Consider the following 17868-nt stretch of genomic DNA (forward strand, 5'->3'; position numbering starts at 1 on the left):
AACAGCTCCCAGCCCAGGGTTGGGGAGTTCAGTTTCTTTGCAGATACCTCTGTCCGAGCAGACGCTTCCAGGAGTTGCAGTTGTCACCAACCTCTGTGCAGTGTAGTATAAAGTGGACTGTGTATGGAAATAAGTTTAAAATGTTTACAATTTTGTATATATTATATATATATAAAAAAAAATATCTTTTGAGAGAACAACCCGTGATTCTGTATTTTCGGTGTCTGTGTAAGCAACTGCAACTTATTTTCAATAAAGAGCTAAAAATGAACAGGGAAAAAAAAAAAAAAGAAAAAAAGGTTTGGTAATAACTTTATTGAATCGGGTGAGCACAAGGAACAAGGAAACTGCAACACCAGGGCCCGGAGATGCAGCAGCTGGAGGGAACTCCCAGCAGCACCTCCCAGGGAACTCAGAGCTGCTGGTGGAGAAATGACAGAAACCCAAGGGAAGACAGAAGATGCTCCTGCAGGGAAGACATTTCACCCCCTGAACTTTACAAACCGAAGGGATGGGGAGAGGGGCAGCAGCCAGCCCCCCTCAGGGGTCCCTGCCGGGGCCAGGATCAGCTCCAGGATGAGGCAGGAACAGGGACTGCCAGGAACTCATGCAGTGGATGAACAACCATGCAGCCAAACCACCCTCCCCAGCCCCTCCTGGGCCCAACCCAACACGGGCACGGGGTCAGAACAGTCTTAAATATTCAAGAAAAGAAACCCAAAGCACTTTGCAGCCTGAGAGCAAGCAGAAATAACACATGTAAGGCAAGGAAGAGTGGCTGTAGGCAGGAGGAGCTCTTGGGTAGCTCTGAGCTCGATTTCACAGAAATGACGCCGCTAGGAAAGCTGTGTTTCGTCACTACAAATTACATAAATTAATTTCAGCTTTAATCCTACACCTTAGAAATAACTAAACCTGGAGGTGGCGGGGAATCGAGACACTGAACCGCAGCCATGGGGGACTCCTGGCACTCCATCAGCTCGGAGCTGCTGCTGGAGGAGTCACTTGAGAGGAGGGAGAGACCCCCCTCCTCCTCTGAGGTGGGATCTGGGGGTGCCAAGGAACACGAGCAAAGCTACGTCAGCCCGGGGGCACCGAGGGAGGTGCAGGTGTCAGAGCACTGTAAACAGAGAAATGCACTTAAAGGCACTGCAGAGAACACGGTCAGTAATCAGCAGCATTTAATGTCCCAGGATGCTGTTGGGAGCTCCCACCAGGAATACATCCAAGAAATTAGAAACATGGCAGTCATTAAATAAAATTCCCGTGTGCTTTACGGAGAGTAAAGCCTTAATGCTGTTACTGTACATGCAGGGCTACAAAATCAGTTTCTCGAAAGAACTTTACAGAAAAAGTCAGAGGCAACTTCAAATCTTGCACAGATCAGCCCAATTCTTCAAGCAGCAGAACTGAGTCTGTTTGCAGAAAGGAAAGCTCTGCAGAGCCCAGTGTTTGCAGCTCTCCTGGTCACACAGCCCAGTGAGCAGCACTCTCTTGCACCTTTTACCCCTGACTAGTGTGATCTTCACTGAAATAGCACAAAAAAAAAAAATCAGAACGTTATAAGGGAAGCCACTTCCATTCATTTCAGCGATCCATTAACTTCCCCCACCCCCGAAACCAGAAAGAAACCCCCAAACCAGAAGCTTATCCCCCCTATTGTGTCCCCTGTCATCCTGCAGATCAGAAAGGATTCCCAGCTATTGCATGTTCCAGGAGGAAGGAGCCCTGCCTGTTCCCCCTGCAGCTCAGCCTAACCCTAGCCCAGATTTGGGAAGCTCAGACAGCGGGTGGGGACGAGCTCTGGCGCGCTCCCGTGATCCCTTTTCGCCCAAGGAGGGCTTCCCAAGTCTCCTGCTCCTCGCTGCCTCGAGGGCAGCGGCCCCCAGCTACTGCCAGACCTCATTCCAAAGCGCACATCCGCAGCCAGAGCGCGGGCGGCCGCCCTGGGGAGAGCTAACTGATGATCCTGCTGATGGCCTGCAGCGAGGGGAACTCCTCGTCCTCGATATGCAGAGCTTTGTGCGTCACCACGTCCTGCTGGGTCAGCACCTGCCTGCACGTGGGGCAGATGCAGCAGTCGAGGTCGGGGGAGTCCGTCTGCCAAACGTTCTTTTTGTTCTTTTTGGGTTTGTTGGAGCTCTGCTTCTCCTTGATCCGGAAGTCGTTGTGAGCAGAGAGCAGCTCCTGCTGCTTGGCCGTGTCTGGCAGCAACACCAGCAGCTCCTTGAAAATCTTCTTGAAGTTCTCCCCCAGCAATTCCCGGCAGCTTTTGTAATACTGAGCTGCAGAGATCAGCCCCTGCAGGGGACAGGGAAGGGCAATAATCAGAGGAAAATAAGTATTTATCTATTAAAAAAAAATCCCACTGGAATTCAGGCTTTGGGAACCCACTCACCTGCCTGAACTGCCCAGAGTGAGTTTTAAATTTATTGAACTTGGACTCGTCGCTCTGAAGAAATTCTTTAATGGATTGTATGAGCTGGATGTTCCTCTGCTGGAAGTTCTCAGGTATCAAGTATGATCCGTGACAGGATTTTGGCCTGTGTTGGAAAAGACCAGAAGTGACCCTGACACTGGATTGTGTCACACAAAGATGCCCTGGGACATAAATCACAAGGCTGTTCCGGTTTACAGCTGCACGTCCTTCCTCCACCCAGCTACACAAAAGCAGCACGCAGCTGTCGTGTCAGGATAATAAAATATGGGATTTCCATATCAGATTCCACCTCTACACAAACAGAATGTTCAAATTCCAAGTTTAACGTGGCCCTGACGAGCTGCTGTGAGCTGGGTGCACTCAAAGACCTGAGCAAAGACCTCACTGTAAATAAACTAACAGATAATGCATGTTCTTTATTAAACTGACACAAAGTTTTCCCTCCTCTTTTCCCAAAAACTCCTCTTCCTGTCCCAGAAGGAACCAGAGAGCAGCTACTGGAAGGATCAGAGCAGTGAAGGTCACCAAGGAGAACAAACCTCGGCACCTTGCTGCTGGGACTCCCACAGAATCAATGGGAAGGACGGGAATAGGTTGGAGCTGCAGATCTCCAAATAAATGTAGAATAGACCAAGGTCTGAGCAGCCAGAACATTGCACAGGCTTGCAGTAACTACACAGGGCTGGTTTATGCAATTCTCCTGAACCCACAGCACCCTGGGAATTCCCAAGGGGAATATTCCCCTGGCTGGCCCCGCTCAGAGTCACCCCCTGGTGCTGTCTGAAGCCCTGTGACATGAGAGAGGGTGAGGTGTGACACGAGTGAGGGTGAGGTGTGACACGAGTGAGGGTGAGGTGTCCCACAGCCCCTGGCAGCCCCTGACTCACTCCTTGAGAGCCGTAGTGACGGGTTCAGAGATGGTGGAGGACGGGATGACAGCGAAGCCCGGCGGGGGTTTGCTGACAGGCACCGACAGGCCCGGAGGCGGAGGAGGGTTCTTCAACAGCACCACGGAGTTAAAGCCTGAGGGAAGCACAGAAGGAATTAGAGCACCCACAGACCCCTGGCTAAAACCCACACCGGTGCCCGACACACTCAGCAGAAGCACCAGGAGGAGTCTGCAGCGCAGACATCACTGTATTGGAGAAAACCTAAGAAAAAAAAATATATTCAAGAAGCACTTGAGAGTGGCTGATGTTCCTCTACAGAGAAAGTGCTTTAATTATTCATTTACTTTCTCAATGGAAAATAATCATGAAAGCCCGCTCCAAGTCACAATGAAAAACACTTTTGCATTATTAAAGTGAACACAAATCACGGGAGGAGGCAGCGGGCCCGGCCCAGCCTCTCCCAGCAGGAGCTGCACAAAGAGCGGCGCCGGCGCCTCCCGATGCGATCCCACTGCCACGAAAACCACCCCACGTCACGTTTGTTGCCCTCTCTCTGCTTTGACAAGGTCGTGGCTAAAAGCACAGCAGGAAACCTCTGCCAGCACAGGAGGAAGTGGCCAAGGAAGTGAAGTGACAAGTGCCAGCAGGGACAGGACACAGCCGGAGTCCCTTCGCCTGCAGCGGCTTCCAAGGCAGATCTTGGAGCACAACACACGGATGTGTCAGCCCTGGGGACAGGGAAAAACCAACTCCTCATCCATGAGCCACCGAGAGCGAGTAAACACCTCCAGCTGTGGGGCAGAGGTGATTCCTAGGGACATTCCAGCCCCTCTGTGACACCCAGAAGGAGTTTACACAACACATCCACGTGTTCTCCGGGCTCTCCCCAAGCAAAGCTGGCCGTGCCCAGCAGTGCCTCCCCATCCCTGGAAGTGTCCAAGGCCAGGCTGGAGCAACCTGGTCTAGTGCCAAGTGTTCCTGCCCACGGCAGGGAGCGGAATGAGGTGCTCTTTACGATCCCTCCCTCCCAAACCATTCCCCCACGACGCTGCGATTCGCCCCCTGCTCACCTGGTGGCGGGGGCATCCTGGCTGATCCTGAGCTCCCAAGAGCTGGGAAGTCTTCCTGAGGTAAAGGGCATTTGTTAGTCACTGGGGGCTTTTTAAGGCCGGGGGGCTCTTTGGGTGTAGCGCAGGCAGCTGATGGTTTCTCCGAGTGCCCGTTGAGCACGGCTGGGGCTCTGTCGGGGCCGTGAGCAGCGGGGAACGCCCTGCAGGGCTGCTCCGCCTCCGGGGGCTTCTCCGCGGCCGGCCTGGGACACGGCGGCTCCTGGGACGGGCGTGGGGACGACGGGCTCTGCTTCTCAACCCCCGTCTTCTTTTTCTTGCCCACTTTCGTAAAAGTTTGTGAGGTAGAAGCTGCCAGCAAGGACGAGACGTCGAACATGGTCGGGGCACTGCGGATCTCCTGCGTGGTCAGGCCACCGCCGCCGTCCTCCTCGTCCGACTCGCAGAGTTTATTGCTCTTCTTACTTCCTTTGGAGGTGTTCAAGGATGGTTTTTTGGCTGGCTGGTGGATACAGGGGCTGCTCATGGCTTTGACCACGTGTTTGCTGGAGCCGTTGTTCCACGCGGATGTGATGTGAGTCACTGTCTTGTTGGTGGGCTTCACTTTGGACACCAGGGCTGGGAAATCCTCCTCCTGGAACGCCGCTTTCCTGGCGGTGGCCGTGTACGTCAGAGACATCCCTGACGAGATGCTGGGAGCTGCAGAGGAGGACAAGCTTGGGAAATCTTCTTCTTTAAGCTTAACCAGTGCTGGCTGGGCAGAGCTGTGGGGAAGGGAGAGGGCTGGAGTTACTGAGGCAGCAGAACGCCAAGGGACAGCACAAACCACAACTCCCCACTCCTCCTCGGTCACTCAGGGTGGCACAACAGGAGTTGGACTGGATGATCCTCGTGGGTCTCTTCCAGCTGAGGATACTCCCTGATTCTATTCCATGATTCTAAGATCAAGCCAGGAGCTGAAGCAACGCCCGATGCTGCTCATGGTGGTGAGCAGCACAGAAACAGCTCCAGGCAGGAGGGGACGGGGCAGGGGAAACCTTGGAGGGATCAAACGATCTGGAAAATTATTTTCCCCAGAAATGCAGAACACATCCACCAGCCTCTAAACGTGCTGTGTCCCTGCTGCAGGCCTGCACAGACTCACCCTTGGAGAGGTCCTGCTGCAGAGCCGATCGCTGGAAAGTCGCCGTGGCTGAGCGCTCCGTTAGCAGCTGCTTCTTTGGGAACGGGGACAGAAAGAGCAAAGACATTGTTTTCAACCCAAACCATTCATTGCAGAGCAGGGGCTATCAACGGCCATGACTGCAGCACTACCAAGGCCTATTTTCAGCTGCTGCTGATGTCATTAGCTGGCATTCCAGAAGAACAATTTAAACCCATGCGTCACTATTTCCTTCAATTAACTGTGCTGCCCATTATGTCACGGCATTCGGGAAATTCGTGATACTGTAAATGGGTAAAACATGGGTAAGGCAGAACTTTCTGAGGGAACCTTCCAGACACTGAGATACCCTGCAGGACCTGCCCAACGCTCACCTGTGACATCATTTGAAGACTTTGGCACACGTTTGGAGCCGAGCGTGTCGGGATCCCTCAAATCCTCCTTTCTCCCCCTGCTGCTGCTGCCTTCCTCTTTGTCCTCCACCCTCTTCTTCTCTTCCTGCCGTTTGGCTGCCACAGATGCCCTGACCGCTGCTGCAACATCCCTGTCTTCTTCTTCCCTGCAGGACAGGTCGGATTCCCTCGGTCAAACAGCAAGGATCACGGAGCAGCTGCCTGGCTGCAGTCTCACCTCTGGGTGACATCTCCAGTGACATCCCTGATCTCGTGCTGCCACCTGCTGAGAAGCCCAAACCAGCCCCACCACTCCAATCCACCCCAGCCAGGCAACATTTCCCCGCTGGATTTCCAAGTTCTGTGTGTGGGAACAACAATCCGGGCCAGAAGAAACCGGGGAGAACTGGGAGAGACAGTACCACGGATGCAGGGGGCACCTGTCTCTCCAGTTCATTTCCAAACGTATGGAATTGTTCCTGGAGGCCACAGGAGCCCTCTGAGACAGGGCTGGGCATGAACTCTCAACACATGCATGATCCACATGCCACACCAACAGAGGAGTGTTTTGGGATGGACTTTTTTCCCCAGTGGAATCACCAGTAATGAACCAGCTGCCCATCCAGCGAGAAAAAGAAGAAAATAAGATGTGCAGGGTGTAAGAAGCACTCGGGTCTGGTGTGGATGAAGAGACATAGAAATGCAAAGTTTCATTTCAACACTTCACCCTCTTCCTTTTCCAAAGCACTCAGTCTGGCCACACAGAGATCTGTTAGTTCAATGAAAAGCATGGTCCTTAGAACAGGAATTTCATGATCACCCAGACCAAAAACTCCATAAAACCTGCACAGACTTGTTACTTCAGAAAATGCTATTTAGAGAAGTTTGCATAAAAACAGCTGCTAGAATAAATTAGGGTTCTGAGTGTATTTAACCCACAAGTTGAGGGTTGCATTGTCTGCTTCCTGAGCTGAAACCTCACACCAAGTAATTCCATGATGACCAAGCAGCAGCCAGGACACAGGCTTGGACTTGGAAACTCTCAGCTAAGGATTCACCGTGGAGGCCTCCAAATTTTTTACCACTTCCTTCCTCCTAATCCAGCAGAATATTGTGAATTGGCAAGTAAAAGCCAACAGTAAATGAGAATAGAACTGCACACGAGGTTGTGCTACTCACCTCTTGTACCTCCAGCTGCCTCTCCTGTTCTGCTGGTTCCCTCGGCTGCTCAACCTGCCTGCCCTCCCTTGCCTGTTGAACCTGTCAACCTCCTCGTAGTCCTCTGCACCTACGACACCTACAACAGGGAGAGGGATGATCACTCAGTCATTTCTCTAATGTAAGCATCACACTGCACCTGAGAAATGCAAAAATAAACCGGTACAAATAAATTATCTTCGTTTCTTTCTGATGCCCAAGTCAGCAGTTCTCCTAAAATTACCTGTCCCCATTAAACTCACACAAAGGGAAAAATAAATCCTACAATTCAGGTGGGAAGGGATGTCTGGGTATCACCTTCTCCAGCCCTTCACTCAAAGCAAAGCAAGCTCTGAAACTACATCAGAGGGCTTTGTCTGGGCAAGTTCTGGTTATCTCCAACCCCTGCAACCTCGCAGGCTGGAGAGGCCATCCCAACCCCTGCAACCTCGCAGGCTGGAGAGGCCATCCCAAACTCTGCAATCTCGCAGGCTGGAGAGGCCATCCCAAACTCTGCAAGCTCGCAGGCTGGAGAGGCCATCCCAAACTCTGCAACCTGCAGGCTGGAGAGGCTCCTCAACTCCTGCAACCTCGCAGGCTGGAGAGGCCACCCCAAACTCTGCAACCTGCAGGCTGGAGAGGCCATCCCAAACTCTGCAACCTCGCAGGCTGGAGAGGCTATCCCAAACTCTGCAACCTGCAGGCTGGAGAGGCTCCTCAACCTCTGCAACCTCGCAGGCTGGAGAGGTCTCCTCAACCCCTGCAACCTCACAGGCTGGAGAGGTCTCCTCAACCCCTGCAAGCGCTTGGTGCTGTTCCTTGTCTACCTTCTTTGGGAAGAATTTCTCCACGGCTATGAAATATTCACCAGGTGTTCTTGCAAACTCTTAAGGAGAGTAAGAGCCACGGAAGGGTTTGGGTGAGAGGGACCTTCAAGGACACCACGTTCCTGAGCAGGGGCAGCAGGCCGGGCTGCTGCAAGCCCTGTCCAGCCGTGGGCACTGTGCCTCCCCTCCCTCCCGGGGTGCCCCGGCGGGCGCTGACCCTCGGTCCTGCGCGGGTGCCGGGGGGTGTAGGTGAACTGCAGGTCGATGTGGCGGTTCTGGCGCGCCTCGGCGCGGCTCTTGCTGTGGCAGGCGCTCTTGTGGGCCTTGTAGTCGATCTCGGTGCGGAAGGCGTGCGTGAACTGCTCCGAGCTGCAGCGGCCCTCCTCGCACAGGAAGTGCTTCTCCCTGAAGTGCTCCCGCAGGTACTCGTAGTCACTGGGGAGGGAAAAACACACAGCTGACCCTTCCCTCGCTGTGACACAGCCACTCCTGCGAGGGCGATGCCGTAAGTTTTAGCTTTCAGATTTCCCAGATTCTGCACTGCACTGGTACATGACTCTGAACTTCACATAAAGTGTTATCAAGTTCTTCTTACAGTCAGACAAAACAATCCTTTTCCAGCCCCAGAACCAAGGATACCGTGGCAGCTTGGGGCCCAAAAAGTATACACAGCAAGTTGAGGGAGTCCCATCTGGGAGAATGGGACTGCATAACCTGACAATTAGCCCCAATATGTAAATGGACCAAAACTTATAAAAGTGTGAAAACTCATGACCCACTGTCCATCTTGGGTGTAGCCCTGGCCAGGTTCTTGATACACTGCCCAAGGTGCATCCTTTGAAGGCATTTTAATAAATACCTACTTCATTCCTTTAACTCTGTCCAGCCTCTGTTCTAGGCAGCCTCTCAGGGCATCAAGGGGAGGTGAGGACAAGCCCTGGTGGTTCATTTGTCCTTATCCCCAGGGATGTTTCCCAGCTGACACCACTTCGGTGTCCTACACAGAAGTGCCTACACAGCCCTGCATGTCAAAACCCACCCAGATGTCAAACCAAACCCACTGGCTGAACAGAGCTGACCCCTCCCAACGCGCTCTTCTGATGGCACATGGCTACTCTTAGAGGCTTCAGCGAGGACAAGCCCTGGTGGTTGGCTTGTCCTTATCCCCAGGGAAGTTTTCCAGCTGACACCATTTCTGTATGGCCAATGCATGATCCAGCTGTTGAACCAAACCCACAGATGTTCAGCACATCCAGCTGTGCATCCGACAAAGAAGTTACCTCTGTTCCCTTTGCACACAAACTTGGGAGCAGCAGGATCAAGGAATCACAGAATGAAGGCTTTAAGACCATCAACCAGCACCACCACATTCACCACCAGGATGTGTCCCCAGGTGCCATATCCAATTGGTTTTAAACATTCCCAGCGATGGTGACTCCACCATTTCCCTGGCTAACCTCTTCCAATGCCTGACAACCCTTTCCATTAAGGAATTTTTCCCAATATCCTGTCGAAATCTCCCCTGGTGCAACTTAAGAACGCTTCCTCTCATCCTGTCCTCCATTAGAGGTAACACACCAGACAGCTGCTGTCAGGCTGCCAAATTAACTCGTAATAAAGAAAATTTTAAAGCATGAATTAGACCCAGAGTGAATATTTTGGCTATTTATTTAAATGATTGCAGCCAACCTGCTGCCACTCCTCCACTCTGCCTTCAAACGCTGCCATCCCCTAGACTCAAAGCAGACCCAAGGAATTTTACTTCACAACCTAAGCTAGAGGAAGGACTCATCTCAACAATCTGCTTGCCTGTAGTACTCCTGGGCCCCCTCGGAGTCACAGAAGTGGCAGAAGTAGTGATCCCTCCGCAGGTGTTTCAGCAGCTCGTCGTTGTCCAGGTACCGCTCGTCGCAGAACTTGCAGAGGGGGTGGCCCCGGTGGGAGGTGTCATCGGGGTCCCCGTGGATCCGGTGCCGGGCCAGGTCCTTCCTGGAATACCATTTCCTCTCGTAGGTGAAGATCTGGAGAGCAGGTGTTGTGTTAATACTTTTGTACTTAGAGATTTGCATCGTTTCCCATGGACACAGAACTAAACGGGACAAGCCAGGCTGTGTCCAACTCCTCCAGCTGTAGGGGGGGAGGTTTGCTTCAAAAAGATGCAGTTTGACCACCAACACCTAAAATTTTTGGTGGACAGGAAATAAAATTCAAGTGATGGATTCAAATTAAATCTAACTTGCATTTCCCTGAACACTGGAAATGGATTTAATTCGCTTTTTTCCATTTGGAATCTCTTTATGCTGTAACGAGTTTACATTATAATCTCTGGGGTGGAAAAACCCCAACTATCTATTTATCAACACACAGAATTTTGCATTCTCAAATTTAAAAAACCCAAAGTGAGCTGTTTTATTTTCCTCTCACAGTAACCACCCCACATAGCTGCACACAGAGGATCCACTTCAGTGAACAGACTGTGTTATCAAAAGCCAACCCTCTGTTCCCCACTACCACGTGAGCTGGTTTGGTGGGAAGGGTTCTGGAGATGCCAAAAAGATCAACCCAGCCTTGAGAACAGAATATCCTTTATTTCTGGCCTAGATAAGGACTGGGAAATTGCTCTGGGAAAAGGTTTGTTTGGGTTTGCCAAGGCTGATGGACTGAAGCTTCCACAAGTTTCAGAGTTTCTTTTCAGTGGGTACAAGCAACGTGGGACTTTTTTCTTTGAAATAAAAATCCCTACAATATTCTGAAATTAAAAAGCAACAGTTTTAATATTGTCTGTGAGAGAAAATGGCAACCCTCAGTGCTGGCTACGTTCTGAGCGTGAAGCACCTCACCAGAGCTCAAAGGACACCAGAGATCAAAGGAGGTCCTGCCCTCTTTTCCCACTTCCCTTCAGTCAGCTCCAGGAATTCCAAAACCACAGGAAAAGACTCAGCTCAGCTCCCAAACTTATTAGAGTTCATTCAGGTCAACCTGCCCACTCCTGGATCCCATCCCTTTTGGCAGCAAACTCCAGCTCACCTGGCACAAACCAACTGTGGCACCACCACCGTGGGGTTTAATTTAAAATCTGGAGAACCTCCAGGCCCACTTCATTAATCAGTTTATAGAAGGAGAAAGGCTTAAAATAAAGCAACTGGCCTCACTGCGGGAAGAGGGAACTTAAATAAATCCTTGCTGTTCTGCCCTCCCATCTTCCCAGGAACTCCTGGAGGTCATGGAGGGAAAGCCCCTCCTTCCCACACATCCAAGCAGAGGCCCAGCTCACCTTCAGGTGTTTAACACAGAGTTTGCAGCAGAAGAGCTCGTGCTGCTTCCTCATGTGCTGCTCCAGATCTGCAAAGGTGTTGAAGGGCTTTGCATCGGGGCACAAGGAGCATTCGTGCTGCAGCAGCTTCCTGAGGGACGAGAGAGATTCCCAAAAATGACCCAACTGCCCCTCAGCACCCCGAGACCTTCAGCAGAACACAAATGTTCCATCCTTGGCAGAAGGCTCCAGCTTCACGGCTGCCCCTGCAACCTGCAGTGAGGCTTGTGACCTGCTTATTCCAAGAATTCTGCTGGAGGGCAGGAATGGGATGGAACCAGATCACACCAAGGTTCCAGCTGCTGGAGAAGAGCTAAGCAGCCACAGGGCAGGAACCACGCTGCCACTGCAAAACTGAGTAAACTGAAACAAAGCCTGACCCTGCTGGGGATTCAGCTGATTCCTGCAACATTCACATCCAATTCCACTACGCTTCCCACTGTCAGAAACTGAGGAATACGGCTGGGAGAGAGAAAGAATTGCATTAGAAAGGAGGGGAAAACCCCACCACACAACGGTTCCCAAGAAGAGCTGAGCACAGGGCTCACTGGGAGACTCCCACTCCCTCATCCCCACAAATATCAAGCCATGCAATGTACCAAAGTTACATTCTCAGCCCAAATCAGGGTGAACAGAATGCCCAATTCTCCAAGGAAAAGGTTCCACTGCCTGCACGGCCTCATCTTTTCCACTCCTCTTTCCATGATCTCAAACCCTCCCAATTAAGACAGTTATGAAAAATATTTGTAGAACAGGATGCTAATGCCCCTTTTTATTCTGCACTGGTGGTTTTTTTACTTCACCTTTATTTTCTCCCATTCAGAATTAAGATCTTTGTGTGAACACAATGTTACTCTCCACGCAATACTTGGCACACCTGGGTTTGGTTAGTCCTTATTCAGCACGGCAGTAATTACAAATATAACAGTAATTAAGTCTTTATCAATTTCCATGGCAAGCAGCCACGCAAGGAACGGGACGGTTTTCAGCAAGCTTGCTGCTGTTAAAGGTGCCAAAAAACGACTTTTATTGAGAGAGCGACGCTTTGTGCATTGTGTTGGTGAATCCACCACGCGGCCCCCAGGAGCTGCTGAGCGTTCAGTGCCCCGCTCCAGGCTGTCACCTTGCCAAAAACACCTGTGACTCATGTCCCCTCAGCTCCTCAAATCCCAGGAAACCACAGCACCCCGCCCTCCCACAGCAGCAGCGCTTCCTGCCACGTCCCGTGCCCCACCACGTGCTCGGGGGACATTCCAGGGAGGAGCCAGGGCTCACCTGTACAGCGCATAAACCTCTGCATCCATGAAATAAATGTCGTATTTCTTCTCATGCTGCAGCTGGTGCAGGGCTATGGAGGAGAAGGACGGGAGCTTCCTCCCGAACACCACCTGTGGGAAGAGCAGCGGGATCGGCTGCGGGATTCCAGGCAGGCTCCTCGGCACCAGCTCCGGGAGCTCCCCACGCCCACAGCTGTCACCTCCGCCAGGCACTGTCCCCTGCTGCCAGCAGGGTCACAGGACATCTTATCAACCCGCCAGGGAAACGTGGATTGGCACAGCCTGGCCTTTGGAGTTTGAACGAGACTAGGAAATGTTTCTGGTCTGTTTTGCTCCCACAGCTGTTCTCAGAGTAAATACCCTCAGCCAACACGATCCCTTCCACAGGCAATGCCTGGCAGGAGCACTGCCCTCGGCTCCTCCCCGTCTCCTGGAGGATCACAGGTGAACCTGGAGTCTCCAAGTGACAAGTGACTCAATGTCTGAGGGAGGCAGGGAAACCACGGTTTCTTCTTTCCTTAACTCCCAGGGAAGCGAGGAGCTAAACACACAACAGTCGCTGAATTATCTGTACCACACACCTCTCTCAGGGCATTCCCTTGCTCCCAGCACTGCAGCTCCTACCGCTGCCTGCTCCAGCACAATTCCCAGCCTGGGAATTACCGGGGTAGCAGCAACATTTAGGTAACAGCCAGAGTTACCAGCCCCAGCCCAGAAAGGCTGAGACATAAATAAAGATTTTCAGTTCTTACAGCATAAACTGCATTATAAATCTAGATTCCCAGAGAAGCTGTGGCTGCCCCCGGATCGCTGGAAGTGTCCAAGGCCAGGCTGGAGCAGCCTGGGACAGTGGAAGGTGTCCCTGCCCGTGGCAGGGGTGGCACTGGATGGGCTTTAAGGTCCCTACCACTCCAAAGCATCCCAGGATTTTACGATTCCATGATCCCTCCTAAGAGCTGATGCCTCCCGGAGCAGGGAGCAAAGCCTCGCTACTGACTTCACACCATGAACACTCACTCCAAACTCCATTTTCTTCACGTTTTGCTTCCCACTCGCCCAGGCGGCGGCGGCACCCCCGGCAGCGGGGCAGAGGACGGATAACCCGGGCCGTGCCGGTTCCACCCAGCACCTTCCCCGTCCGCCCCGTGCCCGAGCGCTGCCCCGCCCGGCCCGAGGCCCCTCAGCCCCGGGCCCGGCCTCACCTGCCGCAGCTCCTCCCGGCACACAGCGCAGTACCGGACGCCGCAGAGCGCCCGCATCCGCACGGAGCAGCGGTAGCAGATCGGGTGCTCGCAGCGGCCCAGGGCCACCACGTCCAGCTCCCCGCAGCACAGCACGCACGGCCCCTCCGCCGGGCCCGGCCCCGCGCCGGCCATGGCGGCCATGGCGGCCTCGGCCCCGCGCCGCCCCGCCCGCACCACTGAGCGCGGGCTAGAGCGCCGCCCCACCATAGAGACGCGCGCTCACACAGCGCTCATCGGCCATAGAGCTCCGCCCAGAGCGCCGCCGCGCTGCCGGAACTCATTCACCCCGCGGTGACAGCGCCACCCCGCTGATGTCACCGCGCGGTCTTCCACGGCCGGCCATAGAGACGCGGCGCGGTGACCATAGAGATGCGCGGGGAGGAGCGGCCCCGGCTCTGGGCCGCTCTGGCTCCCTCTCGGTGGTGGCTCCGGGGCGGAGGAGGACTCCGGGGTGGTTCGGGGGTCCCGGACACATTTGGGGTCCCCCAGGTCCTCCCTGGTTGTGGGGTCATGGGAACCTCAGACTCTGCACCTCTGTCCCTCAGTGGGGACGTCAGGGACCCCAGGGCTGTTCCTGCTACCTCTGGATGTGGGGACACAGGGAACCTCAGCCCATTCCCGGCCCCCGCTGCTGATTTAAGTGGGGTTTTCCCAGGACAAACACCTCCCCTGGGGTGCAAACAGCCCCTCCTTGGATTCATCAGATCGCCAGCTCCGCCTCTTGATTTACCTTTTCATTTTATAACCCAGCTGTGCGTTTTCCCACGTAAACTGGGAGCGACTGGGGAAATAAAAGCGTTAAAAACACACTTGCAACACTGCGGGCGCTGGGATTTTGTACCCATGAGAGCAGGAACACAAACGAGCTCAGTGCAATACAAATAAACCTTCATTTGCGGCAGGCGCTGAGTCACACGCGGCATCCAGGTCCCAGCGCAGGTGAGCCGGGGTCACACCCCGCTGGAATTGTTCGGGAAGGTGTGTCCCCGTCCTCCCGGGTTTAAATCCTCTCCGTTCCTAGGCGCAGAGCTGGGAATTGCGGCTGCTTGGACAGGAGAGGGTGCTCCAGGAGCATGGAAGGATGCTTGAACAGCAGCCATGTTCCTCTGGAAGTGGGAAAAAGGGGAAAAAAAAAAAAAAATAGCTTGTTTGGCGACAGAAGAACAGAGGATCACACAGGAAGTTTTTCGCAGTTCGCTGCCTCCCACCTCTTTTTCCTCACAGATCCCTGCTGAGTGACCAATGTAGGATGACTGAGTCATAAAATCATGGAGTGGGTTGGGTTGGGTTGGGAGAGACCTCAAAGCCCTCCCAGTGCCACCCCCTGCCATGGGCAGGGACACCGCCCTTGGCCTTGGACTCTCCCAGGGATCCAAGAGCGGCCACAGCTTCTCTGGGAATTCCATCCCAACCCTTCACCACCTCACAGCCAGGAATTCCATCCTCGTATCCCACCTAACCCTGCCCTCTGGCAGTGGGAAGCCATTCCCCCTTGTCCTGTCGCTCCAGATCATGATGAAACTCCTACTGAATTCCTGGGATCTTTTAGGAACCTTTATGGTTCCAATCCTCTTCCTTTTCCCCGAATTCCTTGTCACTTGAGTCAAAAGTTGCTCCTCGTTTTCTTTGAGCCATAAACAATCATTTCAGGACAAAACAACTCATCACATAGACCATTAAAACATCCCATGACGCTCACCAGCCGCGGTTAACGACATCCGTGCCATCAAATAAATTAAGTGATAGGTTCGTTAAGTGTTTGGGAGCAGATAATGAAGGATTTGAACGATTTGGATCGTTGGGTACACCAGGTAATGTTTACTTTCTCCTAGAGAGCCCCATTTATCCCTCTTGAGCGTGGAGTGGGGTAACACACGTCTTGCTAATCAACCCTGGAGTGTGCTCGGGTGGGGCTGCGTGGAATAATTGGGAATGACTGAGGATGCTGGCTGCAATTACCCCAGGAAATGTTCCCCGAATTAATGACACTGTTGAAAATGCTTCTGTGCCCCTACTGCATCACCCAATTTTGGAGAGCAATTAGCACGAAATGAGCCGGAGGCTGCTGGCAGGGATGCGCTGCCCTGAGTGTCACTCGGCCGGGGAGTGACACCACGGCTTGGGATCACAAACACACCTGAGGAACCGGCACGAGAAGGGACATTACTCATCGCCAGGACGATGGGACACGGACGCTCAGTGGGAGCTGGGACATTTCAGAGTCCGGCTCTGGTCGGTGACATCGCTTCCCACCAGTCCAGGAGCTCCAAGGACCCGATCCAAAGCCCTGATCCTGCAAAGTGTGTCCGTAGCAGTGTGGTTTTCCCTCAGGAGCGGGCGATGTTCCCGCTCCCGCTGTTTTCCAGGCAGGCAGCAGCTCCTCAGCTGGGGCATTTTCTGCTTTTGGGATGATATTTGTTGTAATCAGTGTCTGGGGGGGAACCAGTGAAGATTCCGTGTCCCTTCGTGATACAGGTGAACTTCCCCCAGCACTGACAGCTCGTGCCAGGTCAGACCCCATCCTCAAGTTTCAGCTCCAGGGAGTTCATTTGGAACCAAACCCACGTGAGGATATCATAGAATGGCCTGGGCTGGAGGAACTTCAATGATCACCTGTGTTCCTTCCAGCACAGGCTGGAGGCCAGCTCCACCCCTGACCTCTGCATCCACCATGGGATGACCCAGCCCAGCCCAGATCCCAGCTTTTGGCACGTCGCCGCCGGCAAAGCTGGGTGTCCTTAACTGCTGCCTCCTGTTCCTCCTCCCCAGCGCCCAGAGAGCGGCTTTGGCACGGCCCTTCCACGGCACCACGGCCCCAGGCTGCAGCAGGGAACGGGCAGGTCGGACATTGGGAAAATTCCTTCATGGGAAGGGCTCTCCAGCCCAGGGCAGTGCTGGAGTCCCCATCCCTGGATGTGGCACCTGGGGACACGAGCTGGCGGTGGCCTCGGCAGTGCTGGGAGCGTGGCTGGACTCAGTGGTGTTGGAGCTCTGTTCCAGCCTCAATGATTGTGTGATTCCGTGATTCCATGTCCTGCTAACGCAGCTCTGCTGCTACCACGACTTCTCCAGCAGCTGGACACATCTTTCCACAGCTGTAAAATGCTGAAAAACCCCTCTCTGTTCCATTTTGACATCATCACACAAGACATTCCCACTCTCCTGGCATTCCCACCATCATCAAGCAGCACAAAGAATTGTTAAAAAGCCAACATTGAAACATTCAAACTTCACCAGAGCCTGTTTTCAGCTCCTCACCCTTCTGGAGAACCATCCTGCTGGTGCCTGTGAGTCATGTGTTGAGATTAATTTATTTTGTGGTGCAGAGAGGTTTTTATAACCCCTTTTGAAGGGATTGAATCATTCTTTGCTGATGATTTAAAGATGCTGGTTTATTTCTCTGGTGATTGCAAATGAAAGCCGGATCTTTGCACTGATGGTGACCCCAAAACATAAAGAAATGAAATTTTATAGAATGAACCGGGTTCTAAATATCTTAGTTGGTGCTTAGTTCTATGTGTTGGCAGGCAGGGAATGTTTCCTTCCCGTGAAAAAGGGTTAATATCGACACTTGGGATAGTTGATTTCAACTTTTACTCGCTAAATATCCCATAATAGCCGCAGGAAAAGGCCCTTCTCCAGTAATTTCATCAACAATAAACAGACTTTGGGATCATTGATCAGTCTGGAGGTGAGCACAACAAACCCATTCCACTCAGCAGAGCCACAGGTCCAATATTTACAGTCCAGCACTGCGATCCTGCCCGAGTGCAGAACTAAAGGTTGAGCCTTGGATTAATTCCCCGTTCCCAGCTTGGTGCTGACGCAGCTCCTTTGCAGCCGAGGCTCCCAGTGCAGAACAGGGACATTTGTCTTCATTTGATCAAGTTTCTGCTAAAAGTGATGTATTTCTCAGCGTTTTAAGGAGAATGGGTTGATGCTTGCACACAGGGATCTTAGAGGACTTTTCTAATCTTAACCTGTGCGGATTTGCTCGAAGGGAAATTTTTCATCCACACCCCTTTGAGCCCTCCAGCCATCCCACACGTGTGCCCCGGA

The 17868-nt window shown here is 52.9% G+C and overlaps 1 protein-coding gene across 5 annotated transcripts; it reads right to left on the reverse strand.

The window, feature by feature from the left end:
- Window positions 1–295: 295 nt before the first annotated feature.
- On the reverse strand, window positions 296–14558 carry ZNF598 (zinc finger protein 598, E3 ubiquitin ligase). 5 transcript variants are annotated; one of them, XM_040078968.1, is made up of 13 exons: window positions 14540–14558; window positions 12564–12676; window positions 11250–11379; window positions 9785–9996; window positions 8193–8410; window positions 7131–7248; window positions 6679–6720; window positions 5934–6118; window positions 5542–5614; window positions 4401–5161; window positions 3328–3463; window positions 2399–2543; window positions 296–2301 (listed from the first exon to the last, which is right to left on the reverse strand). In XM_040078968.1, the coding sequence occupies exons 2-13, from the start codon at window positions 12590–12592 to the stop codon at window positions 1957–1959; spliced, it is 2394 nt and encodes a 797-aa protein (XP_039934902.1). In that variant the 5' UTR covers window positions 12593–12676; window positions 14540–14558; the 3' UTR covers window positions 296–1956. The 5 variants fall into 5 exon arrangements, with proteins under 5 accessions (XP_039934902.1, XP_039934899.2, XP_039934898.2 ...); XM_040078965.2 differs by lacking the exon at window positions 14540–14558 and adding an exon at window positions 13768–13946 and having other exon boundaries at window positions 5542–5611; XM_040078964.2 differs by lacking the exon at window positions 14540–14558 and adding an exon at window positions 13768–13946.
- Between the last annotated feature and the right edge of the window lie 3310 nt (window positions 14559–17868).

This window comes from Hirundo rustica, chromosome 15, assembly GCF_015227805.2.
Source record: "Hirundo rustica isolate bHirRus1 chromosome 15, bHirRus1.pri.v3, whole genome shotgun sequence".
NCBI classification, from domain to species: domain Eukaryota; kingdom Metazoa; phylum Chordata; class Aves; order Passeriformes; family Hirundinidae; genus Hirundo; species Hirundo rustica.